Here is a 24,755-nt window from a genome sequence, read left to right on the forward strand (position 1 = left end):
GCTTTATGGCAGACAGGACGCTGAGAACATACATATGACTGAAAATGCTCAACAGCTCAGAGGTTTAAAACACTTGGAACGTCACTCCAGGTAGATGCATATCTCTGCTCACTGCTTGAGAGAGATCCTACTACTAATAATTCCCCCCCACCCGGTCCCACCCCGTGGCGGGTTGACAACCATTAATCCTCCAGACTGCATGACTTACATCCTAGAAACTCAATATTGTGACATAACCATTCATTGTAAACTAAAGAAAAATGCGTGAAATTCTGAAGTCAGAAGCTTATAACTGTGAAATGAATCTCAGTGTTTGCTACATCACTGAGGGTTATATTCCAGAGGCAAAGTACAAAGCCAGAAAACTGTGAATGAGCAAAATTACTCTTGAAAATCCTCTTACTTGCCTTGAAGTTCAAGATACAGATGTAGCATCTCTTGTGAAGTCCAACATAACCAGTTTTGTTCAAGTGAAAGAACGGACCACCATGGCCTTTTCCACTGGGTACCAGATAAAGTGGTTGGCTTGTATTTAAAAGCCACAGTGTCTGAATGTGCTGTTTGTCACCCAGGAATCTTCATCATTGCTCACACTCCAAGAGGCCCATGGGACTGAGATGCCCCCCACCCCTAGAGAAGAGTGGGGGTCGCGTCTCTGCCCCGGGCTGGGGCTTGACACGTGCTGGTGAGGGGACGATGGCAGTCCAGGCGTCCACACTGTTGTAGTTCTTCTATTCTCTTGAACTACTGAGCAAGAAGAGCTGGGTTTGTGCCGTGACTTGTGTGTTGACTCTGTCCTCAGCACAGGTCGCTCTGTGATGGTGACTGTAATGTGTTGGAAATAACGGTGATAGTTCCGTGACACTGTTGTTGCTCTGACATACAGAAATGTGAGCCTGTTTCAGAAGCCGAATGAATCGTATGTAGCCTTGGAGAGCCTTGAACAGAGAGGCGTAGTATCTGTGCATGATTTAAAAACTGAGGAGAGTTTTCATTCGTGTCTTGAGATAACCAAGTTGGTGGGGGTACTTGTTTTCCTGCTGGATCCGTAAAAGCCTTCAGATTCCTATGGCATCGATTTGAGGACTCTCTTCCCTCTAGTGTGAAGACATTGATTTCAGTCACACTTTCCTGTGCTGTCAACAGACAGTTACTTGTGTACTCTTGGGCTGTGCAGCAGGTCCTACTCCAGGCACCACGATGAGGGTCTCCATCATTCACACCAAAATTGGCAGCCTTGGAAGGAGCACAGCTTGAAAGTGTGTGTTCCTGGCCCACTCCCTCCCCTGACTGGCCTGGGACCCCTCTTGTGCAGAGGACAAATAGCAAAAGCAGGGCAGGAAGGCTCAAAAGCACAAACACGTGCAAAGAGAATTATTTCCAAGGGAGAAGCTTTTCTGTTTTCCATGAGGCCTCTGCCAGTCTCTCCGGGTCTTTTTAGTAAGATCATTGGGTTAATACTCGTCTCTGACCATCAGATCTCAAACTCAAACTCGGCGGGGATTTGCAGGCTCATTTGTTTCTCCAAGCCAGGTGGGGCTGAACTTTGGAGGCCTGCTCAGTGAAGGTGGAACCTTTTATCACCCTCAGATGATCACTGCCCTCGACAAACCAGTCTGAAAGTCAACACGGCTTTAACAAACAATTCTCTTGTTTTACAGAGAGAGAATGCAAGCCATGGAGAAACAGATTGCCAGTTTAACTGGCCTTGTTCAGTCTGCGCTTTTTAAAGGGCCCCTTACAAGTAATAGCAAAGATGCCTCTAGGTAAAAAGAAGAAAGCAAACCCACTCAAAATTAATTCAATCTGTTTCTCTTTAATGATTAAGATCATGCATTCATTCCAATCGTTTTCTTGTAATCATTTCAAGGCTGAAAATACCCACGTCTCTATGAATCATGGTTTGTTTGTCTGTCTGTCTTTCCAGTAATTCTTGGCCGAAGGTACCACTTTGGCCCAAGAAGGGTAAATGGGCTTCCCAGTGCATGTGGCTTTGTGGACACTGCGCAGTGCCTGCCACCGCCCCCTGCACACCTCCACATCCTCCATCATCCAAAAGTCATGAGTGCGCCTCTGCTGCACACCTGGGAAGCCTTTTCCATTCTGGCCAATATTGGTGCTGATGCGGGAATACCTTCATTGCTTGATACCATCACTAGCTGCCGCTGATTGCTTGGAATAGTGAATGGGAGCGGGGAAGAGAAGCATTTTGGAAACTGCAGAGCTGACTCTCTTTTTTCTTTCCTTCAGTGAGAAAATGATGAAAACCGCAGCCAGTAAGAACCAAACAGATGGTGCAGGTAAGCGTTCTTCAGTCTCACAGGAGGCCTGGGAGCTGTCTTTGACATATTAACCTCTCCCTATGTCACCTGTGTGATTAATTCGAGGTGGGGTTTGGGACTAAGCCATTCGTCCTCTCCCTTCTGTCTTCAGTTATTCACTTCCTCATTCATTTATTCATTGATGGGGTTCTTACTCAACAAATACTTATGTGCTTGGTACTGGGTAAGGACAGTGGGCACCCTAGGACAGGGCTGCCTACCCACTAACCCAATGCAGAAAATGGATCTGGGACAGGTCATTGTATGTATGAAAAGTGAAAGTGAAAGTCGCTCAGTCGTGTCCAACTCTTTGCCACCCCATGGCCTATACAGTCCATGGAGTTCTCCAGGCCAGAATACTGGAGTGGGTAGCCTTTCCCTTCTCCAGCAGATCTTCCCAACCCAGGGATTGAACCCAGGTCTCCTGCATTGCAGGCAGATTCTTTACTAGCTGAGCCACCAGGGAAGCTCAAGAATCAAACCAGGGTCTAAACATTAAGAAAAAGTGCAAGACGTAGAGACGAGAACCAACAAAAACACAATGGTCCAGAACCTATGGGATGACATACCATCTGTTACCGCTTTCATCCTTGGTTTATATCCCTCAGGACAGGGAGCTGGATGGTACTGGGCATCATGAGTTTCCCAACAAAAAATAATGGAAAGCTGATACATAAAACTCAGACTCTTAAAAAAAAAAAACTTTTTTTTTTTTTAATTAAGAAGAGAAAATCATTGGCTTCATAATTGGCTTGATATAATTATGTAGGCTCGTCCACTGGATACTCAACAAAGTAAATTTTAAAAAGCAGGATGAATGTTTAACCATCAGGGCTAGACTTGACCAAGGCCATTTCTCTGGGGAAGTAACACAAACTGAAGCCAAAAGGATGAGGAGGGAAGGGGAGAGACACCCAGGTAGAGACCAAAGCAGCTACAGGTGCCGTGGTGAGAAATGCAGATATTATTCTAAATGCACAGGGAAGGCAGTAGAAGGTTCTGCACTGGGGAAGGGCCTCAGCGCAGCAGCAGGATGTGACTAGATGAGAAAGCAGAATGAGCTGATAGGGAGCCCGCAGGGGTCGAGGCAGGAGAAGGTGTACTTGGAACAAGGTCTGCTTTTGAATGCCAGCACTCCCCTCAAAGGCCTGACCCTGGTATCTCAGACGGTAAAGAATCTGCCTGCAGTGCAGGAGACCCAGGTTCAGTCCCTCGGTCGGGAAGATCTCCTGGAAAAGAGAATGGTTACCCACTCCAGTATTCTTGCCTGAAGAATCCCATGGACAGTCTGTGGGGTCACAAAGAGTTGGACATGACTGAGCGACTAACACTTTCACTTCCCCCAAAAAGGCCTGAGTTATATTCCCTGTTGACTTCACTAGTGTCCTGGTATATATATGTATATTTATAATATAAAATGTGCATTTCTGGTGGTCTGGCCTCATTTGATCTTTTTTTTCAATATTTACTTACTCATTAGTTTGGCTGCACCAGGTCTCAGCTGTGGTGCGTGGGATCTTTTTAGTTGCAGTATGTAGGAACTCTTAGTTGCAGCATGTGGGATCTAGTTCCCTGACCAGGGATTGAACCTGGGTCCCCTGCATTGGCAGCACAGAGTCTTAGCCACTGGGCCGCCAGGGAAGTCCCTGTCCATGTATACTTGATAGCCATCTTATCCTGCGGACTCAAAGTGAGCCTCTCTCAAGAATATGATGTCTTCCTTTCCCTTGGGTTAGAAATAGACATCATTACCAGGGACACATTTGGCTGTTAAATTACTCAAGGAGCACACAGCATGCTGGCTGAAACCCCTAACTGGGGGAAAGCCACAGGTGGCGTTAGTGCCGCATGGCAGAATGGACATGGCAGAATGGAACTGGGGCCTTATGTTGAGATGTCTGCTAGTCCTGATTCCGCCCTAACCGAGTTCAGGCTCTTCAGCTCTGAGGCCGGCAGGGCTGCTCTTCTTCCAGCCTTCCCAGTCCTCACGGGATTGGTTGGTTTCCTTAGAAATCAACGAGTCACCTTGACCACAGCCAGAGAATTGTTTTGTGGCTGCTGCTGAGCCTGTCTTCAGAGCACCTGCCAGTTTGCTTGGGAGATATTTATTCACTTACTTTCTGATTATGAACCTATGTGGGGGGAAAGGCACCAACTGACCTTGCAGAAACGGAAAGCAGACGGATGGTTGCCTGCGGGTGGGGGACATAGAAGATGTCAAAAAGGACCAGCTTCCAGTTAGAGGATGAGTAAGTTCTAACGTACAGTGTGGTGATTGTAGATAAAAGTATTGAACTGGACACTTGAAAGTTGCCAAGAGAACAGATCTTAAACGTTCTCACCCCAAGAAAGACATGGTAATTATGTGACAGGATGAACGTGTTTGATAGGTAATAATCCTATGGCCATACGTCACGTGTATCAAATCGACACGTCGCATACCTTAAAGTTACACAGTATTGTATGTCTGTTACATCTGATAAAGTCGGGGTGCTTCCATTCAACAGGCACCAGAACATTCTGTTCCTCTGGCTTCTAGTCTGGAAATGATTGATATCCAAAACCACTGTAATCAGTGTGCACCTGCTATTTGTATCCTTCTTTATTGCATTTCCCTTTTGGGGTATGTGTGTGTGTTAGTCGCTCAGTTGGGCGGTGCTGTGGGAGGGGTGTTTGTGTGTGTGTGTGTGTGTGTTAGCCACTCAGTAGTGTCTGACTCACAACTCCAAGGACTGTGGCCTGCCAGGCTCCTCTGTCCGTGGAATTTTACAGGCAGGAATGAGTGGGTTGCCAGTCCCTCCACCAGAGGATCTTCCCGACCCTGGGATCAAACCTGCATCTCTTGGCATTGGCAGGCAGATTCTTTTACCACCATGCCACTGGGATGAAATAAGAAAGGAAGCATTGAGTGAGTGTTTCCTATGTACCAGGCAATATTTATTCTGAGTGCGTTTCTATGCCTGAACGTGTTAACCCTTGACGCCGCTTCGTGGGATAGACACACGCATGTTCCAGATGAGGGAACTGAACACACATTCACACACACGTGACGGACATCAGTGTGCCCCACCAGCCTGTCCTGATGTCTCATCCTTTTGTGTTAAGGTGCCCCAGTCCCTTTAAAGAAAGGTTGTTTCATGTCTTTGTTTTGAAAATTTTTGCCAGTGTCTTTTTTGAAGCATGAGGGAAGGAGCAGGTGTAATGTCCTCAGAATGCATTTCCCAAAGTGGAATCAATAAGTCCAAAGGGACAAACAGCTGCGGAGCGCTGGCGACACGCTGCCAGCTTTCTCTTCGGAAAGGCCGAGCCAATTTGCAGTGCCATCGGCAACACGCACATGGCTTTGCTCCCCTGGGTCTCTGCAGAGCCTGGCCTTTCTCATTGTGATGTGTCAGAGCTACCCGTGGTCCACAGGGCTTTCGTTGCCATAGCAGCCTTGTATGGTGTACAAAAATATATTAATTCTTCCGGAATCCTAGGAGGTCAGCGACAAGACAGGAAGTGTTATCCCTGTTCTGTAGACAAGTACATGGAATTATGTAGTGAGTCAAGGAGCTCCCTGGGTCAAGGGTACCTGGAAAAGGGAAACCCAGACTTCCTGTTACTTTAGGAATATCTGGTTTACCATGGGTATAAAAGAACAGAAGGAACCTCCCATTTCAAAGTCATAACCTGTGTTTTATAGTGTATTATATTGTTTAAACACATAACCCTGTAAGGAAGATGTTAGCCTTGGAGCTAGTAAGATTCTCAGCCAGTCTGGCCAACCCTAAACCCAGGTTCTTCCTGTTACAACAGTCCACAGTAAGATACACCTCAAGGGAACTACCCTGGTGGTCCAGTGGCTAAGACTCCACGCTCCTAATGCCAGGGGCCCTTGTTCAATCCCTGGTCGATGAACTAGATCCCACATGCCACAGCCTAAGAGCCAGCACAGCCGAATAAATTAAATAAAAAAAAGATTCTCAGCCAGTCTGGCCAACCCCTAAACCCAGGTTCTTCCTATTACAACAGTCCACATTAGGATACACCTCGGCTGAAGTAAATTACCTAAGAGCAGACTTGGTAAGAGGAAGAAGAGGCTGTTGCCTGGAAAAGGCTAGGTGTATAGAAGGGAGGGGCCGAGAATGACCTGCACGCTGATCATCCTCCGCAGACTAGAATGTGACCATCCCACATGTCGGTTCAGAGAGTGGATCCCAGGTCCTGAGACTCTAATCTGAAGGGGGAACATCATTCACCACTTGGAGTCCCCACCCACCAGACCCAGCTCCAGCCGTAGATTTCAGGGCAGTTGCTTGTCGCTCTCAGCCTGTCACTGCTGCCACTCCAGGTGGGGAGGGACGTCCAGCAGGGGCTCTTCCCACTCACCGCTCACTCTGCCCAGAGAAATAATCATTACAGCCCAACAACCGCAGTGGGGGCCCTTTGTGTCAGAAATTGGGTGGAGCAGTCCATGTGTGTTAATTCCATCATCCTGCACAATCACCCTTATACCCATTTTACAGATGAGGAAACTGATAGGGAGAGACACAACTAGGATGTGGATACTGAGAGTGATTTCTGGGTTTCTGGTTTAAATACTTGAGTGGTTCATAGGACCACTGGCTAAAATTAGTTCAAGAGAGACAGAAAGAGGTTTGGGAGGAGAAACAGGTAGAAATAATGAATTTGACCTGCTTTTGGAAAGGTCCCAAAGTGACATTAAGGGCTGGGGATGTGGCTGAATCGTGTGCTGGAGGCAGAGGTGTGGGGGACCTTGGCGGGTGGTGGTCATGGACGTGACCTTGAAACCATGACCAGTGAGAAGAGAAGCAGGCCAGGATGCAGAAGGCTGGCTGAGGAAGAAATCGGGAAAGAGGCTAACCAAGACAGGGCAGGGAAGAAGACGAGGGCAAGGAAAGTTTCAAAGTTCTGAGAAAAGAAGTGACTGACAGAGGCCAGCGTCACATCAGGCTGCTGCCGCGGCAACCCAGTCTGTTGGATTGACAGCTGACCACTGGCCACTGTATTTTTATTTTATTATTTGTTTGTGTTTGGTTGCACTGGGTCCCCGTTGCTGCGCGCGGGCTTTCTCTGGTTGCAGTGAACGGGAGCTGCTCCTCGTTGGAGTGTGAGGGCTGCTCGTTGCGGTGGCCTCTCTTGCTGTGGAGCAAGGCTCTAGGGCACGCGAGCCCAGTTCATTGTGGTGCATAGCCTTTGTCACCCCGCAGCACGAGGGGTCTCTCCAGACCAGGGATTGGACCCCGGCAGGTGGGTTCTTAACCATTGAACCGCCAGGGAAGTCCCACTGGCCATTTTATAAAGGGTCAATGCAGCGAATGATGGAGTTATAGAAGCCAGGTTTAGTGGATTGAGAGGTTAGAGACGAGGAAGCTGTATAAATGAGCATGAGAAATTCAGTTCTGGAGGTATTTTTAAAGCCAGGTACCAGGGTTCGGCTCTCACAGATGGCAGTAAGCTTGGGCCTCTCCTCCGTGGAGGACGGCAGTGAGGTGCACTGGCGCCCTCCGAATAGATGAGAAGCAGATCGTGGAAGGAACGTGTGTCTTCGTTTGGCTGAGGAACTCAGGACAGTTCTCATTACGGAACAGGAGTAACTGGCTGTCGCGCAGTGTCGTTTCTGTTGGAGAAACACCTGGAGGATGTTGTCGTTTGTACCAGTGAGGTTGTGTGGTGTGTGTGCGTGTACACGTGCACCTTTGCTTGAGGATATGGAGTGAGATCAAGTGACTTGACTGATTTAAAGACTCCCAATTCATTGTCTTCCCTTTAGAATACTTGGTCTCAGAGGCACTGTGTTAACTTGGTCAAGCTGTTATTGTTGGAAATGTTACTGAACGTCCTTTCACTGAAGACCTTCACGGTTAGAGAGCACTCTCTGGAGCAGCTGCAGAGATAGCAAATCTTGCTCTTCTGTAGAACTGTTTATTAATTTGGCTGCGCCAGGTCTCAGTTGCGGCACGCGGGGTCTTCAATCTTCACTGTGACACGCGAGCTCTTAGTTGCGTGGCACGTGGGGATCTAGTTCCCTGACCAGCGGTCGAGCCCGGGCCCCATACGTTGGGAGCGGAGTCTTAACCACTGCACCCCCAGGGAAGTTCCCTATCTTGCTCTTTCAAGGGGGATTTTCTGTCTGGAGGGGAAGTGGTCAAAAGTCAGCCCAACTTTTGTTGGTGATGACATGAGGGACCAGTTGGGCTCATAAAGGTAACAGGAAGCTCACTGTCTGCTGGGGCTCCTTTGTAAATTCTTAAAAAGCTTCCCATCTGTTCTCCTGACTCCCCAAGAGGGCCGTAAGAGCTAGGAGACCGGTTCTGTTGGGACAGGCAGGCAGGGATGAGGAATGTGGTGCCCATCAGCTCTGCACCGGCATTGCTGAGGCCAAGCAAGTAGGAGGACACTTTGGAGGCACCTCCATGCCCACTGGCACACTGCCCATGGCTGCCACTCGTGGAGGCTTGTGGGGCAGTGTGTCCTGGGGAAGGAGGGGCCACTGTGCTGTAAGCACACCAGGCACACAGGGCAGCAAGAGGGCTCTGCCGTGCACAGCCAGCCTGGGCTGTGGCAAACCTTCTACTTTGTCCCTTCCAGGAAGGAGGACTGAACAGCCTCTTCGGCGGTGGGTGTGGGTGTGTGGGTGGGTGGGGGTGTGTGTGTGTGTGGACTGAACAGCCTTTTCAGGGTGTGTGTGTGTGTGTATGTGTGTCTGTGTGTATGTGGACTGAACAGCCTTTTCAGGGGTGTGTGTGTGTGTGTGTGTGTGTGTGTTGTGGATTCCTTGTCTACTCTACGTGAAGCCTGTCCCACAGAACTGCATTGTCACAGAAAGGAACTAGCATAGCGTCTCCTTTTGATTCCCACACCTTCTGATCCTGTGAGTGTTACTGGGGATCCTTTGGGGGTCACTTTGGTTTTTATTGGTCATGCCACTCAGCATGTGGCATCTTAGTTCCCTGACCAAGGATTGAACTCTCGCACCCTGCATTGCAACCTTGGAGTCTTAACCCCTAGACCACCAAGGATGTCCCTTGGGGGCATTTTTAAGGCAAACTTGCTCAAATCAGGCCCTTCCCAGATGCACTTAGGAACTGCAAGAGGATGATTTAAGTTGGACTCAGGGAGCAAAAAATTATGGCAGTGGCGAAACTGTTCAGGAAGGTTTCTCTCTGTTGCCTTTTTTTGGTTCTTCTCCCAAAGAATATTAGCATGCCTGATTTCCTCACTAAAGGAGATGTGTGCAGAGGGCCTGCTGCTTTTAGTCAGGAGATTCCAAGGGACTCAGGAGAGTACCCAGTCCTTATTAGCTTTCCCTTGGTGACTGGCCAAATCTCTGCCCAGAACTAAGTGGGTCTTCTTGGGCTCTATCTGCCCACAGGGAACAGTCACATGACTACCCTGTGTTAGGATCCAGAGGTCTAAATTATTAATATTTTTTCTATTATAAAATTGTAGGAACTTCCCTGATGGTCCGGTGGTTAGGACCCTGTGCATCCATTGCTGGGAGCGGGGGGCATTGGTTCAATACCTGGTCAGGGAACTAAGATCCCACATGCCGCATGGTGAGGCTAATAAATAAGATACACAGACAGCTGGCTTCTTTAATATGGCATCATGTTCTACCTACCTCCCTGCAATCTCCCTTCTTACAACACCAGACTTGTAGAACATGACTTCTCCAGACTCCGTTCTATAACAATGGATGCATGTTCCCTAATTTATTTAAACCCAATTCCCCCCTTTTTGCCCTTTAGAGAGCCAATATCGTTTTAAAGATTTTTTTTTTTTTTCACAATGAGGGAATGGGCATTTTCTGTGTTGGGATGGGACTTGCAGCTTTGATTGCCCCTTCCTGGCATCTCAGGGCTTCGCTCTCTTTTTTCCTAGGAATGCCCCAGGTTTCCGGTGGGAAGACTCTCGGCGCCGTGGATTCCTCGGGGCCGCCCGGCCAGCCCACGCCCGCCAGCGCCTCCGCGGTCCACGCGAGCCTGCTCGACATGAGGCGGAGCGTGGCCGAGCTCAGGCTGCAGCTGCGGCAGATGCGACAGCTCCAGGTATGGCCCGCGTTCCGGGGACGGTGTCCTCGGACACAGGCTCCTCCCCCGCCCGCCGCCTCCCGCACCCCTGGCCCCACAGCATCTTCCCGGTGGCGTTCTCTGCAGCATCCTTTGGTAGGGATGACAGCGCCAGGGTGCAGGCGCCGTGACACCCTGGGCTCCGCTCTCACACACGTCATCTTGGTCTAGAGCCTTCCGCCGCAACGACCGTCTGTAGCCACTTTAAGCTGCGCGTGCTTCTTACACATGAAAAAACCATTAAGCATCTGTTGCTTCTTTCTTCCTTTTTTTTTTTTTTTTTTTTTTTGAGGAGAGATGGAAGCAGAGGGGCCCCGTGTCTTCCTGCTTCCTAGGGTTTGGCTTTTGCGCTTCCCCCGTGAGCACGTGCGGAAGTGCTGCCGGCAGCTCAGGGTTTTTGCAAGGGAAAAAAAAAAAAACAAAACCTTTGTATTCAGAACTAGGAGTTTAAGAGGGTGAATTCATAAGGAAAAGGAGCCATCGTGGATGGTTTGAGAAAAACTGCATTATTATTGGGATAGTGCATCTTCCGTAATACTTCCCTTCCCTTTCCCATTCTTAGGAATATATGAACTACATGGGAATCAAAAGGCAGGGGAAAATTGCTGTCACCAGGCATGGTGAATAAATCCCATAAATCTGACTTGGCATGGCTGGTCCAGGGTAATAAGGAACTGCGAAGGTGTACCTTTATGAGATCATGTGTCTGCTCCAGGGATCAGCCTCACCCCTCCCTGCCCCTGGGGGTAGGCTGGTGACTGAGGATGTAGTGCTGGCTTAGATGATGCCCAGGCATCCTCCTCAACTTCGAGGAAGCTCGTGGTCCAGCAAACGTTAGTAAAAGGCAGACGCGTCCAGGAGCAGGGAGTAGCCACAGGTGTGGCATCCTCGGGCATGCAAGCTCCTGTGCGGCGAGTCCAGTAAGGAAAGGGCACTCCAAACCCCAGCTGCTCTCACACTTCAGCTTGCCATGCATGAGCCCTCCACTTCCCCCTACCTGAGTAAAGCTAAGAGTGATTTCCCCTTGTCCTCTACCTCTGGGAGAACTAACAGAAGGGAAGGTAGCTTGAGAGCCCGCCCTGAGCCCTATCACAGATCACACTACTCATGCTCGGGTCTCCAAAGGCTAGTCCGGCGGCGTCCCAGACCCCTTGGACCTCCCACACAAGTTCACTTCAGTCCTCCCTGAATCACGTCGCAGGGGAAGTTCCCCATCCTCTGCATTCACTTTTCCTTGCTTTGCTGTTCTTAAGACTTTGCAGTGAAATGAAGTGTACAGGGTGGCACAATTCAGTGCCCACAGTGAACAGGCAGTAACTAAGCAAGCGAGTGGATGAGGGAGAGTGGCGAGTTGGCACCTCTAAAGGACAGTTGCCACTCCATTCCAGGCAGCTCTTAACCTGGTAAAATGAGAGTCCAGTGTTTCTAGATGTTTCAGTATCTCAAGAGAAGCTGGAAATAGAGGTTTTTGTTTTGTTAGTATTTATTTGGCCGCACCAAGTCTTGGTGCTTCCCAGGTAAAGAACCCACTTGCCAATGCAGGAGACCTAAGAGATGCGGGTTCTATCCTTCCATTAGGAAGATCCCTTGGAGAAGGAAATGACAACCCACTCCAGTATTCTTGCCTGGAGAATCCCATGGACAGAGGAGCCTGGCCAGCTATAGTCCATGGGGGTCGCAGAGAGTCAGACACGACTTAAGTGACTGAGCAGGTAGCATACATGTCTTAGTTTGGCACCTGGGATCTAGTTCCCCAATCAGGGATGGGACCCAGACCCCCTACATTAGGAGCTCGGAGTCTTAGCCACTGGACCAAAGGGAAGTCACAGGACACACAGATGTTTTATATAAAATATCTAAGTTCATTCTAAAAGTGTTGGAAGGTAATTTAAAAATCGATTATTTCATAATCTGCAGGCCAGAGGGCACGTGGGCAGGCCAGCGGGCACGTGTGCAGGCCAGCAAGTGTCTGTGAGCTCCCCTGTTCTTTGCTGGTGCTTAAGGAGGTTCAGCCTCCCATCTTGCACTGCATCTGCCTTTTACTGCCACCTGCTGGTCAAATTGGAAATTGTGCGCTCCTAGTCTCAAGAGTCCGGAGAAGGCAATGGCACCCCACTCCAGTACTCTTGCCTGGAAAATCCCATGGACAGAGGAGCCTGGTGGGCTGCAGTCCATGGGGTCGCTAGGAGTCAGACACGACTGAGCGACTTCAGTTTCACTTTTCACTTTCATGCATTGGAGAAGGAAATGGCAACCTACTCCAGTGTTGCCTGGAGAATCCCAGGGACGGGGGAGCCTGGTGGGCTGCCGTCTCTGGGGTTGCATAGTCGGACACGACTGAAGCAACTTAGCAGGAGCAGCAGCAGTCTCAAGAGTCAGACACAACTTAGTGGCTAAACATTTGGACCCTCACAAGGAAAAAAAGTGCTAAACATGTCGTTTGCAAGGTAGTTCCTACTGCTTTCGAAAGTGAGCGTTTGTTGGTGTGGGGTCAGAGGTGGAATTGCCGTGAAGTGTGGCAAATCTGATACCGGGGGCCGTGATATATGGGGTGGCGGCATCACCCTGCTGGTGGATGGCAGTGTTTGGTCCTCTGTTCAGGGTGAGGCGGGAGGTGAAGAGGGACCTCCCACAACTTGCCACTCCTTGTAACCCTTGAACTGAGGAGGCTCAGCTGCAGAATCATAGCTTCTCAAAGAGGTGCTACAGTCAGTTCGGGGTCACAATCTTAATTACTCAGGTTCCTTAATTGCCCCCGAGCTTTCCTGGCTCTCGGAGTAAAGAACATGGAGCAGGTGTGCTCTTTTCTTTAAAAAAAAAAAAAAAGGAATTTATTTGGCCACACTGGGTCTTAGTTGCATCACGTGGGATCCTTTGTCACAGTGCATGGACTCCAGTTGTGACGCAGGCTCAGTACTTGCAGCAAGCGGGCTTAGTTGCTCCACAGCATGTGGGATCTTAGTTCCCTGACCAGGGATCGAACCAGCATCCACTGCATTACAAGGCAAATTCTTACCCACTGAACTACCAGGGAAGTCCCCAGGTGTGCTCCTGAGCTGAGATGCTGGTGCAGTTCTAAAGCGCAGGCACTCAGGGAAAGAGAAGCATTTTGATTCCTAACCTGGATGCTCTTGTTTCTGCCTCAGTCTTTGCATCCTCTGTGCCTCCATCAGCTTTCAGGGGAGTCTGTTTGAGACCAAACCAGTTTAGAATAACTCAGCCATCTCAGCACCAATTCCCCCTCGGCACATGTATTATACACCAAAAGGGAAGTACAAGCCCACAGTGATTATAAGCCCAATAATGGAGCTATCATTAGAGAGCTCCGAAACTCCGGAACAGTCTCAAAAGAACAAAAATTGAATTAGAAATTCAAATGTTCTTTGAACTGTGTTATAAAATAGTGAAAACGAATGAAATCTTTTTTGTGCTTGGCAGCCGGCTCCAGTAATTAGATAATTAAATCAATGGGAAAATCCTAGACTGTCAGGCATAGCCTGTGTGAGCATTTCATTTGCAAAATTGATGGATTATTCTCAGAAGTAGAAATTCGATGCAGACACCATGGGGTATGTAGATTTAAATACAGCAAAAAGAATGTCAAGGGAGGTGAAAGAGCCTGAGATGATGAAGAAAACCACGGGAACTTTGCTCCGTTTTCCTGCTCTCCAGGCTAATGTGAATTTTCAGTCTAAGAGAACGGTCCTTAATTCTGGCTACCCATGAGAATCACCTGAGGCCTTGCAGAAAAATGCCAATACTTGAGCGCCACTGCCAGAGTCTGACTTCATTGGCTGTGGATCAAAGGCCAGACATTGGTGACTCTAGAATGTTCCAGGGTGAGAAGTACTGCTCTCAGACATTATGACTTCTTAGTCCATTGAGATGCCACGTGGAAATTGACATCTCAGTCAGCTGTCACAAGGAGTGAAGCAGAAATACCCTGCAGGCACGAACAACGCACTTGGTGATTTCAAAGCCCTAACTCTAAACAATGTACCTCTTTGCCAGAGACTAATCAGACATGTTCTCTACTTACTCATAACAGATAGGAGCTACATGGGCCTTCTATATTGTGATGGTCCCATCCCCGGTAGGAGCTGCACCTGCATCTAGCTGAAAACAGCAGGAAGAGACAGGGGAGGGCCTAGCTCCTAACAAATGTGCCCTTCAAAAGGTGATCATCTTTGTCTATTACCCTTTCTGGTATGATTTAGGAAAAAAGTGATGAGCTACATCATCGTCCCAAAATGCCATAATCCTTAGGTTTCACCCAGATCATCCAGTACCCATAGGAGTGACTGCTGTTCTGCCCCTCATTATGGGCTGAGGGGAGAGAGATGTTTCTGGAAGAGAGGGCTCAAGTTCTGTGAACTTGAACTTGGCCTAACGTTGAGATGGATACATCTTTCTCCAGTTGCCACAGTTTTCTTCTTGGTCTCTCATCTCCTCCCCCTGCTTCTTGATAAATTAAAAATTGGATTATTCTGAACTCAGTGTTCCATTTTTAAGACCACTGAGAATTGACCGTGTCTTCCCAAGAGAGGGAGGAGGTAAAACATCAACATAAAAAAGAAACATAGCAGGACACAGAGCCCTCGCGCTTGAAACGATATAATTCAGCACCGTTATCATAAGGTGTCTTTTTATAAGATAGCGCCTCCTAGCAATGTGCCGGGGTCTCATTTATCTTCCGACGTTCAAAACAACGGTCATGGGAATGTGTGTCCCTGAGAAAAACATGCAGGATGTTGGCCCATACTGAGCAGACCTGTTTCTCCCCACCAGGCAGAAATAATAAATGGAACTAGCACAGGAGATGACAGGCAGGCCACCGTGCAATGCATCAAGCCCTCGATATGCCTACACTGGCTAAGGTGGGGCACATCTCCCAGATATCATTTGCTTGGTGAGCAGGCATCCTCTACCTGCTTGCCTGCAGCCCGGGGGGGAACGGGGGAAAAACTCCTGGTCAGGAGTCATTCTGGGGTCTGGCTATCATGAAACTTCCTGATGGGCTGTACAGCCCATTTACTGTCACTGCCAGACAGCAAAGTCAGTTCAATTAAACCACACTGTTGGCAAGCCGGATAGTCTTAGATTTTACTTAAGAACTCACAGTGAGTATGTGAGGCACATGTCCATTTTGAGGTGAGTGGAATTTGGTTTAGGCAGTTTCCTACCTTCTCAGGGAAGCTAACAGAAATTTATTTCCTCCAGTTAAAAATTTTAAAATATTTATGTATTTGTTTGGCTACATAGGGTCTTAGTTGAGGCATGTGGGATCTAGTTCCGTGAGCAGGGATCGAACCTGGGTCCGCTGCATTGGGAGTGCAGAGTCTTAGCCACTGGACCACCAGGGAAGTCCCGTGGTCCAGTTAACTTTTATTTTTGAGTAGTTTTATAAAACCATCAAGCCACGGCATTTACAACCAACTGAAATTTCTAGAGATGTAGGGATAACTACAGCTGTTCTTGCGCTTCTACTGTTGACAAGTGGAACACTGAAAAATAAATGCATGAAATAACTCTATTCAGCATCGGCCAACAGACAGCACAGGAGTGTGACCCTTGGGAGAATGAAAGGAAAGGAGACAAAAACCTCTATCTTCCTCAGCTTTCTGCCTATTGACACTTCTTAGATCACAGGACAGAGAGAGAGAAACCCAGAGGAGCACTGATCACGTGACCAGCTAAGGGCACGGAGCAGATGCAGCTAGGATTTGGGGAGCCGAGTACCAAACGAGGAAACTCTGCTGAGAAAGAGTTACGTCAGTCTGTGGATCCGTCATCGACTAATAGGCCAAGCACGAGTGTTGTGAAAGACCACTGATCCAAGCACAAAGCAGGAGGCTGTAGGCCAGAAAATTCCCAGAGCTCACACAGTCCTGGGAGATGCTCATGCCTCGACCAGCAAGCACAGAGAGGTTTTATTAATCGCTCGGGGCATTTGGTAGTGACAGAGAAAGGCCATGCTTCAGTCTTTTTTTTTTTTCCCCTTCAGTGTTTAGTTCATACATTTTTATTTATTTGTGGGCACCACATTTTAGTTGCAACATGTGGTATTTAGTGCTCTGACCAGGGATCAAACCCGGCCCCCCCAGCATTGGGAAACGTATGTAACAAATCCTTAACAAAATATCAGCAATTGAATCCAGCAGTATATAAAAAGGATAATATGTTATCCTGGATTTTATCCCAGGAGTTCAAGATGGTTTTAATATGGGGGGGGGGTGGCAGGAATGATTCAATGTATTTGACCTTTTCGCAGAATAAAGAAGACAATCATATCATTTCAGTAAATGCAGAAAAAAACATATAACAAAATTCAATACCGATGATAAAAACACTCAGCACTCTTGGAGTAGAAGCAAACTTCCTTAACCTGATAAAGGATGTCCGAAAATCCTACAGAAAATGTTACATTTAGTGGTGAAACACAACCACATTCTCCATAACATCGGGATCACAGCCAAAGAAGCCTCCTCTTTCTTCTCTTTAACTCTGTACTGAATGTCCCAGCAAGTGCAGTAAGGCTGGAAGACAAAAGGAAAAAGCATATGGATGGAAAAGTTAAAAGCATAATTGGCATTAAATCACTTCACAATCACGATTGTGTAATATCAAATCAAAAAAAGATGCTTCCAGGAATAAGTGAATGTAAGCAAGATCACAGTCAAGTCAGTATGTAAAAACATTAAAATGCTAGTACATACGACGTACTAAATCCATACAATAGAAAACCACTAAGCATAGAAAAGAATGAGGCCCTAAAATTCCGAACAGCATGGCTGGATCTCAAAAACAACATACTGACGGAAAGAAGCCAGATACACACAGTTTCACAGTGGACGGTTCCATGAGTGTGACATTCTAGAACAGGAAGAACTAATAGAAGGGACAAAACGCAGGTGGGTGGTTTCCTTGAGCTGGGGATCGGGAAACTGAGTGCAGAGTGCTGAGGATTTTTTTAGGGTGAGAACAAATGTTGTCTCTGTTCTTAGTGGTGCTTTCATCAGCGTATACGTTTGTCAAAACTCATTGACCTGTGCACTATTAAAATGGGTATATTTTAAAGCTTGTAAACCATATCTTTTTTAAAAAATGTATTTGGCTGCACCAGGTCTTAGCTGCAGCATGTAGGATCTTTTTAGTCGCAGCCTGTGGGATCTAGTTCCCTGACCAGGGACTGAACCCAGGTCCCCTGCCTTGGGAGTGTGGAGTCTTAGCCACTGGACCACCAGGGTAGTCCTAAACTATATCTTAATAGAGTTCTTTTAAATTGAAATTTAGAATCCCCGCTAAGAAAAAGTAAATGTACTGATTTGAAGTGCTGGTGGCTGATTTATCCGAAGCATTTAGAGAGAGAGGTTGACACACATCCTACCTTCAGCACTGTTTTTTTTTAATTAATTTTTATTGGAGTACAATTGCTTTACAGCGTTGTTCCTACTGTACGGCAGAGTGAGTCAGCTATACGTACACACCTCCGTCCTGTTTGAATTTCCTTCCCGTTTGGGTCCCACAGAGCCTCAAGGAGGGCTCTGTGCTGCACGGTCGGCTCTCATTGGTTGTCTATTTCATATACAGCAGTAGTCAGCACTAGCACTGCCTTCTGCACACTCTGGGAGCAAGTCCTAGAGACAGTGGTAAGAACTCCAGACAGGAGGGTCGAGGGCCCAGGGAAAGCAGAAACAGAACCTCTGCGTGTCTGTATTCCTCTGTGATTTTACTTACTGTGGCCCGCTCACCAGCCAGTGTGCTATGGGAAAGTCTCTCTGGGTTAAGGCATTCTTCTGGGCGGGAGGATCATACAGCCTGGAACTCAAGGCCCGTCTCTCCCTGCCTCCACTTTAAGTGGAATAATTTGAGCGTAATCTGACTCTGTTACCAGTTGAGTAATTTGAATATCATATGCAGTTGTGTTCCTCTGATACGTCTGTAGGTTTTCAGAGTGTGCACTCAGTTGCTTGGTCGTGTCCAGCTCTTTGCTGCCCCAGGGACCATAGCCCACTAGGCTCCTCTGTGGGATTTTTTGGGCGAGAATACTGGAGTGGGTTGCCATTTCCTATTCCAGGGGATCTTCCCAACCCAGGGATCGAACCTGCGTGTCCTACATTGGCAGGCGGATTCTTTACCACTGAGCCACCCAGGAAATCTTGGCATCTGAGGTTGATTAAATCTGAAGATGTGGAACTGTATGGAGGGCAGGCTAGAGAGATATACTCAGATTCTTGTTTAAAATATGTATTTATCTGGCTGCGCTGGGTCTTAGTTGTGGCACGTGGGATCTTTAGTTCTGGCATGCAAACACCCTTAGTTGCAGCATGAGGGATCTAGTTCCCAGGGATCGAACTCAGACCCCCTGCATTGGGAGCATGGCGTCCTAGCCACTGGACCACCAGCGAAGTCCCTATACCTGGATTTTTGCGCAGAGGGTAGGCACTCCCACCCGTGTTGTTCAAGGGTCAACTGTATTGTCACTCAAGCATTGAATGTTCTGGGTTCATCAGCTATGTGCCAGAAGCTGCTTGTGTGCAGGAGTATAGCAGACACTGCCGTGTAGTGCTATCTAGTAGACGGTGATTGGAAAATTACTGGGTTGAATTTGACTCTGAACAAGGCACCTCACTTCTCAGGGCTTCATTTCTCCCATCTTTGGAATTTCAATTTTAAGGATTTGAAATATTCTAGCAGTAATTTCTGGCTTCATAGCCACTGTCAATATCCACTGATGACTGGACCGTAATTTTATTGGAGCTTGTCTGGGAGATGTGGGCAGAAGGGTTAGGGAGGGCTGTGCCACTCACCTCACAGCACAGTGATGTAATCTGTCCATCAAAGTGTTCTTAGACCACAGTGCTCTGACTGTGGTGGCACATTAGAATCATCTGAGGTGTTTTGTTTTTTTTTTTAACACATTTATATCTTCCATTTCTTATTTATTTGGCTGCACCAGGTCTTCGCTGCAGCATGTGGGATCTTTAGTTGGGGCATGCAAACTCTTAGTTGTGCCATGTGGGATCTAGTTCCCTGACCAGGGATTGAACCCGGGACCCCTGCATTGGGAGACAGTGTCTCAGCTACTGGACCACCAGGGAAGTCTTTGAGGGGTTTTTAAAAATTCCAAGTGCCCAAGCTGCATCTTAGACCAGTTAAACAGGGATGGACCTAGGCATCAGTCACTTTTAGACACATTTAATCATCTTATTTGTCCCTTACGTACCCATTACCACTATCCCTCAACCCCTGAAGGAAATAGGTCTATAGGATTTGACACATGGCCTTGAATTTGATGCCATTTTGATAACAGCTGGTTTACTATGTCTGTTTAGCAACTGTAGTCGGAGCAAGTCTGGGTATTAGCACTGAGCTCAAGACATAGCCAAGCCATGGGTCACCTCACATTTCTACCATCTGGCAAATAATTGTGGATTTTCCATTGTTTGTTATTACCAACTCACTTCACACATTCAACAAATATTGGGTTGGCCAAAAAGCTCATTTGTGTTCTTCTGTAACATTTGGTGGAAAAACCTGAATGAACTTTGTGGCCAACAGCATATTTGAGTGCCTGCTATGTACCAGGCATGGTGTCCTGGAGCCTCTGTGGAAGGCAGAAATTAACCAGGTAGAGGGAGTACCATGCAAAGTCCCTGTGGCAGAAAGGAAAGGGGGTCAGGCTGTCAGAACAGAGAGGGTGGCCCTGCGGCTGGAGCAGAGAGCGCACCAGCTGCCTGCAGTGATAGGAGGCTGGTGATGTGGGCAAGGGCCAGACCTCCGCATGCCTTGCGGACAGAGCTGTCACTGCAGAGAGCGTGGCTGGAAGCTGCTGTCTGTGTGCTGCCTCCAAACGTGCTGCCTTTCAGCAACCGACTGACTGTCTTAAGACCTCAATAAAAAGACAGCATTAGCGAGGAGAGTGTGAAAGCATGATCATGACTCATTCAGAGGAGGTAACCCAAGGGTGGCACTTTTTTGGGGGTTCCCTCCCAGACAAAACCGCAGGTCTCGCCCCCACAGTTATCCTCCCTGATAGCACCTCATCTGCACCGAGAGCTCAGTTTGTGCCAGGCACGACTGTCACGAAGCTCCATTACGCCTCCAAGAGATACGAACTACTACTGTCCCTTTCTGTTTGTTTTGGAGAGACACGGAGAGATTAATAACTTGCCCACAATCGCATGGCTACTAATTAGGAAGACTGGGAGCTAATTAGGGAGACTGGGAGCTAATTAGGAAGGCTGGGAACTACTTAGGAAGGCTGAGAAATGAACTCAGGCTGTCTTTCTCTGGATGGACAGTTGATGGTGGTGTTCAAACATGATGGTGGTTCTGTAGGGCTGGTCCATGTTGAATTTTTTTTTTTAATGTGGACCATTTTTAAAGTCTTTATTGAATTGTTACAATATTGCTTCTATCTTATGTTTTGGTGTTTTGGCTATGAGGCATATGGGATCTTAGTTCCCCGACCAGGGATGGAACCTGCATCCCCTGCATTGGAAGGCTAAGTCTTAACCACTGGGCCATCAGGGAAGTCCCAGAAATGGTGTATTTTTATTCAGAGAAAATGGAAGCCATGATGAGGTTTCAAGCAGGTGGTGACACAGTCAGATGGCATTTCATCCCTCCCGTGAGGTGATTCACAGTCTACGAAGCCACAAAACGAAGGAAGCAGTAACAGCTAATTGGAATTTCAGAGGAACTTCAGATATAATAGGTATGATAGAGTTACTGGTTTTCAGGCTGATTGAATGAGCTCACTTGATGTACTTGCTGTCAGAAAATTGTCCTGCCCCAGGGAGCCACGTAACACCTTCTTGGAAACAGGATTCAAATGTTCGGCTAGATTTTGTGTAAAGCCTGGATTGATACTCACACATCCTATACTTTGGGGTGAGAAACAAGAGTACTCTGGAAACCACCTGGGAAAATTATGTGGAAATTGTGGTCTTATGTATGCAAGCAGCCTACGTATAATCCAGGGAGATCAGTTAATTGCCAAAAGCCTTAGGGCTCATCTGCAAATATCATTGCCACCACTGAAAGCAAGTACTGTGTTTTGAGGTGTTTTTTTTTTTTTTTGGAACTATAGTTGATTTACAGTGTTGTACCAATCTCTGTTGTACAGCAAAGCAACTCAGTTATATAGACATTCTTTTTTATATATTCTTTTCCATTGTGGTTTATTACAGGATATTGAACATAGTGCCTTATGCTATACAGTAGGACCTTGTTTATCCTTCCTACATATAATAGTCTACAGCTGCTAATCCCAAATCCCAGTCCTTCCCTTCCCCACCCTCTCAAGTCCTATGTTGTGATGGTCTGTAATTTACATGGTGTTTGGTCCATGGACCCATTAATAAGAGGGACACAGATATTCATTTAATTGATGGGCTGAAATAGTCCACAGTCAAACCAACATTTGTTGAGTACCTTTCTATACCAAACAGTATCTCGTTTAATTTTCAGAGTAGAAGAGGCAAGGGAGATGAATGCCCCCATCTTTAGAGATAAAGAGCGTGCCCAGAGTCTCAGTGCATCTGGGAGTAGGTTTAGGGTTTGATTCTAAGTCTCCTTGGCTCCAGAGCTGGTACTCTTGGCTCTCTCTATGAAAACATGTGCAATTTCATGCCCGTTGTCTGTATGACTATCCAGCATTTAGGAAGGACTACTTTTTTGCAGACAGGGATGTGAAAGTGTGCTTGTCAGCTGGCTACTCAAACTTGGATGCTGGCTGAAGCAGCAATGTTATATGCAGTCTGTGCTCCCTTCCCTTTTACAGTGAAATAAAGAAAGACTCAACTATGGGGCTGTTTATCCAGACCCCCACCTGGGGCCTGCCAGGCGCCCTGGCACCCCCGTGGCAGCCGGCAAGAGCTGATGGAGGGTGATTTCTTTTGTCCAACAGCTGCAGAACCAGGAGCTGCTGAAGGCAATGATGAGGAAGGCTGAGCAGGAAATCAGCAGCAAAGTGATAGAGACGATGAAGAGACTGGAGGACCCTGTGCAGCGCCAGCGGGTCCTGGTGGAGCAGGAGAGGCAGAAGTACCTGCACGAAGAGGAGAGGATCGTCCGCAAGCTGGGGTGAGTCCAGCCCTTGCAGTCAGTCCCTGGTTGCGTGCATAGCTGTTCAACCTGGAAGGCAAGCCTGTCTTGGCCAAGGAGGCGGCCCTTCCTAGATGGTGTTCTCATACTCTTTCTTTACTGAGCACCCAGTTCTGGCTGGTTCTGGATATCCGTGGACACTCGGCTAGTGCCCTCCATCCGAGCTCAGGAAAGTGAACAGTCCTCAGGTGACTGAGCTTATCAGTCTCTTTGGAAGCATCGCACTGTTCTGTAGGGCTTGGCAACCCATCAAATTAAAAAGAGCCAGTGGCACAACCCAGTGATAAATGGGAAGTCTGAATTTAATCTCAATAAATTAAAACTAATAGCCAAAATAACAAAGCGCTAAAATTATCCTCCTATTATTCAACTGTAGTTTAAATCACAAAAGAAGAATTTCAGTGTAAAGTATGTTTGATGCACAGTGAAAGATGCTGCCTTGAACGCGACCCATCTTCTGTGAGGTTCTTATTGGAAACATCTATCAAGTCGCACGACTGAAATAAGCAGAGTTTTATTACGCCCCAGTCACTGGGGCAGGCCCATCTGTTATGTTAATGTATGCTTTGTTATGCAGTGAAGATTTATCATAGAACAGTTTTACCTTTTAGGAGAATGAAGAGTCATTTGTGTGGGTTCTTCTAGTGTTGGTAGCTCTCCTGTTTGTTTCTTTTGAGTTTCACAAAGCCATTTTCATTTATTTAATTATTTATTAATACTTTTAAGTATTTAAATACTTAAAGTATTAAATATTTAAAATACTTTAAAATATTTTATTACAAAATATTGGCTATATTTACCATGTTGTACAGTACATCCTTATAGCCTGTCTTACACTCAATGGTTTGAACCTCCTCTTCTCCCACTAGATTCCCCTTCGCTGCCCCCACTGATAAGCACCAGTTTGTTCTCTGTGTCCAGGAGTCCACTGTTTTTTTTTTTATATTCACTGGTTTGTGATTTTTTTGCATTTCCCATGTAAGTGATAAGCATACAGTATTTTTCTGACTTGTTGTACTTTGCATAATGCCCTCCACACACACAGGTAAATGCTGCAAATAGTGAAATTCCATTCTTTTTTGTGGCTGAGTAGTATTCCATTGTAGATGGGTAATTCTCGTTTTTTTGGAAAGCATAAACGTCCCAAAGTGGGATTGTAAGAGAGCAACTTTCAAATTCTTTCCATGACTATAATCACCAGAAGCCTATAGGATGGGGGGTGTTATGCTCATTGACCTCTTTGATATTTGAGCTGTAGCTTATATCAAATCAGATGCCAATCCAGTGTGCCTGATTAAAATTAGAATACCCTTCTCAGTAGTAGTCTAGAGAGTCAGATAATAAATTTGACCACTGTTCATCAGCATCTCAAAAATTGACTCCAATTTGTATTTAGTCCCTGCACTTATAGACAATCACCCGCAGTGAGATAGTAAAGCTGTTAGTTTTCTGAAATGGGTCTGTGACAGCCGACTGTCTACAACTAGGCCTCAAGGTTCTTCTTGAAAAGTTCTTTTAAAAAAATATATAGCCTTTAATGTTTTCATAGAATTGCCAGTTAAATTTTTCTTCCAGTTTTATTGAGATGTAATTGACATGCAGCCCCATATAGTTCAAGGTGGACAGCATAATGATTTGACTTCCACACATCATGAAATTATTGCCATAGTAAGTTTAGTGAATATCTATCATCTCCTATAGATACAAAATGAAAGAAATAGAAAAAACTTTTTTTCCTTCTGATGACAACTCTGAGGATTTACTCTCGTAACAAATTTCATAAGTAACATATAGCAATGTTAACTATATTTATCGTGTTGTTGATTACACTCCTAACCCCTGTAACTGGAAGTCTGTCTACTTGCTGCCTGCCCCACACTAAAGGTTCTGGCACTGGAATTGCTGTCCGCTTACTGCCACCTCGTGGTTCTTCAAATCAAAGCTCTTTTCCTGTTTCTTTAGTAGCAGGGGTTTCTACTGTCAGAGCAACAGGCAAAATGAAATAACGCACACATCTGTTTAGGGTGGGGTTATTGACGTGCGCAGGAGACATGATGTTGTTACTGGTGTGTTTGTTGAAGTGGGAGACGTACCCTAAGCGGTGAGTACATGTGTGCACATGCTCCCCTTCCAGAAATCAGACCTGGGATCATTCATTCTCTTTGCAGCCTGGAGAGGGCAGTCAGTCCTTACTGACGGGACAGTCAGTATAAACCAGAAGTTCTCAGGGGCAAGTTTGTTCCCCTCC

At 46.9% G+C, this 24,755-nt stretch overlaps 1 protein-coding gene and 1 non-coding gene across 34 annotated transcripts in view; one reads left to right on the forward strand and one right to left on the reverse strand.

Annotated features, from left to right (window-relative positions):
• The window catches only part of KIAA1217 (KIAA1217 ortholog), an 817,826-nt gene that overhangs the window by 761,376 nt on the left and 31,695 nt on the right, over positions 1-24,755 (forward strand). For 18 of the 33 annotated variants that reach the window (XM_069547449.1, XM_069547447.1, XM_069547448.1 and 15 more), the window contains 4 exons: positions 1,662-1,766; positions 2,251-2,300; positions 10,209-10,375; positions 22,311-22,486. In XM_069547449.1, the coding sequence (XP_069403550.1) occupies positions 1,662-1,766; positions 2,251-2,300; positions 10,209-10,375; positions 22,311-22,486 (498 nt within the window). The remainder of the gene's footprint in view (positions 1-1,661; positions 1,767-2,250; positions 2,301-10,208; positions 10,376-22,310; positions 22,487-24,755) is intronic. The other 15 variants (XM_069547450.1, XM_069547438.1, XM_069547441.1 and 12 more) reach the window with 1 other exon arrangement.
• TRNAG-CCC (transfer RNA glycine (anticodon CCC)) lies at positions 15,687-15,759 on the reverse strand. The gene has a single exon. It is a non-coding gene; the product is annotated as a tRNA-Gly (tRNA).

Source organism: Ovis canadensis, chromosome 13, assembly GCF_042477335.2.
Source record: "Ovis canadensis isolate MfBH-ARS-UI-01 breed Bighorn chromosome 13, ARS-UI_OviCan_v2, whole genome shotgun sequence".
Taxonomy (NCBI): domain Eukaryota; kingdom Metazoa; phylum Chordata; class Mammalia; order Artiodactyla; family Bovidae; genus Ovis; species Ovis canadensis.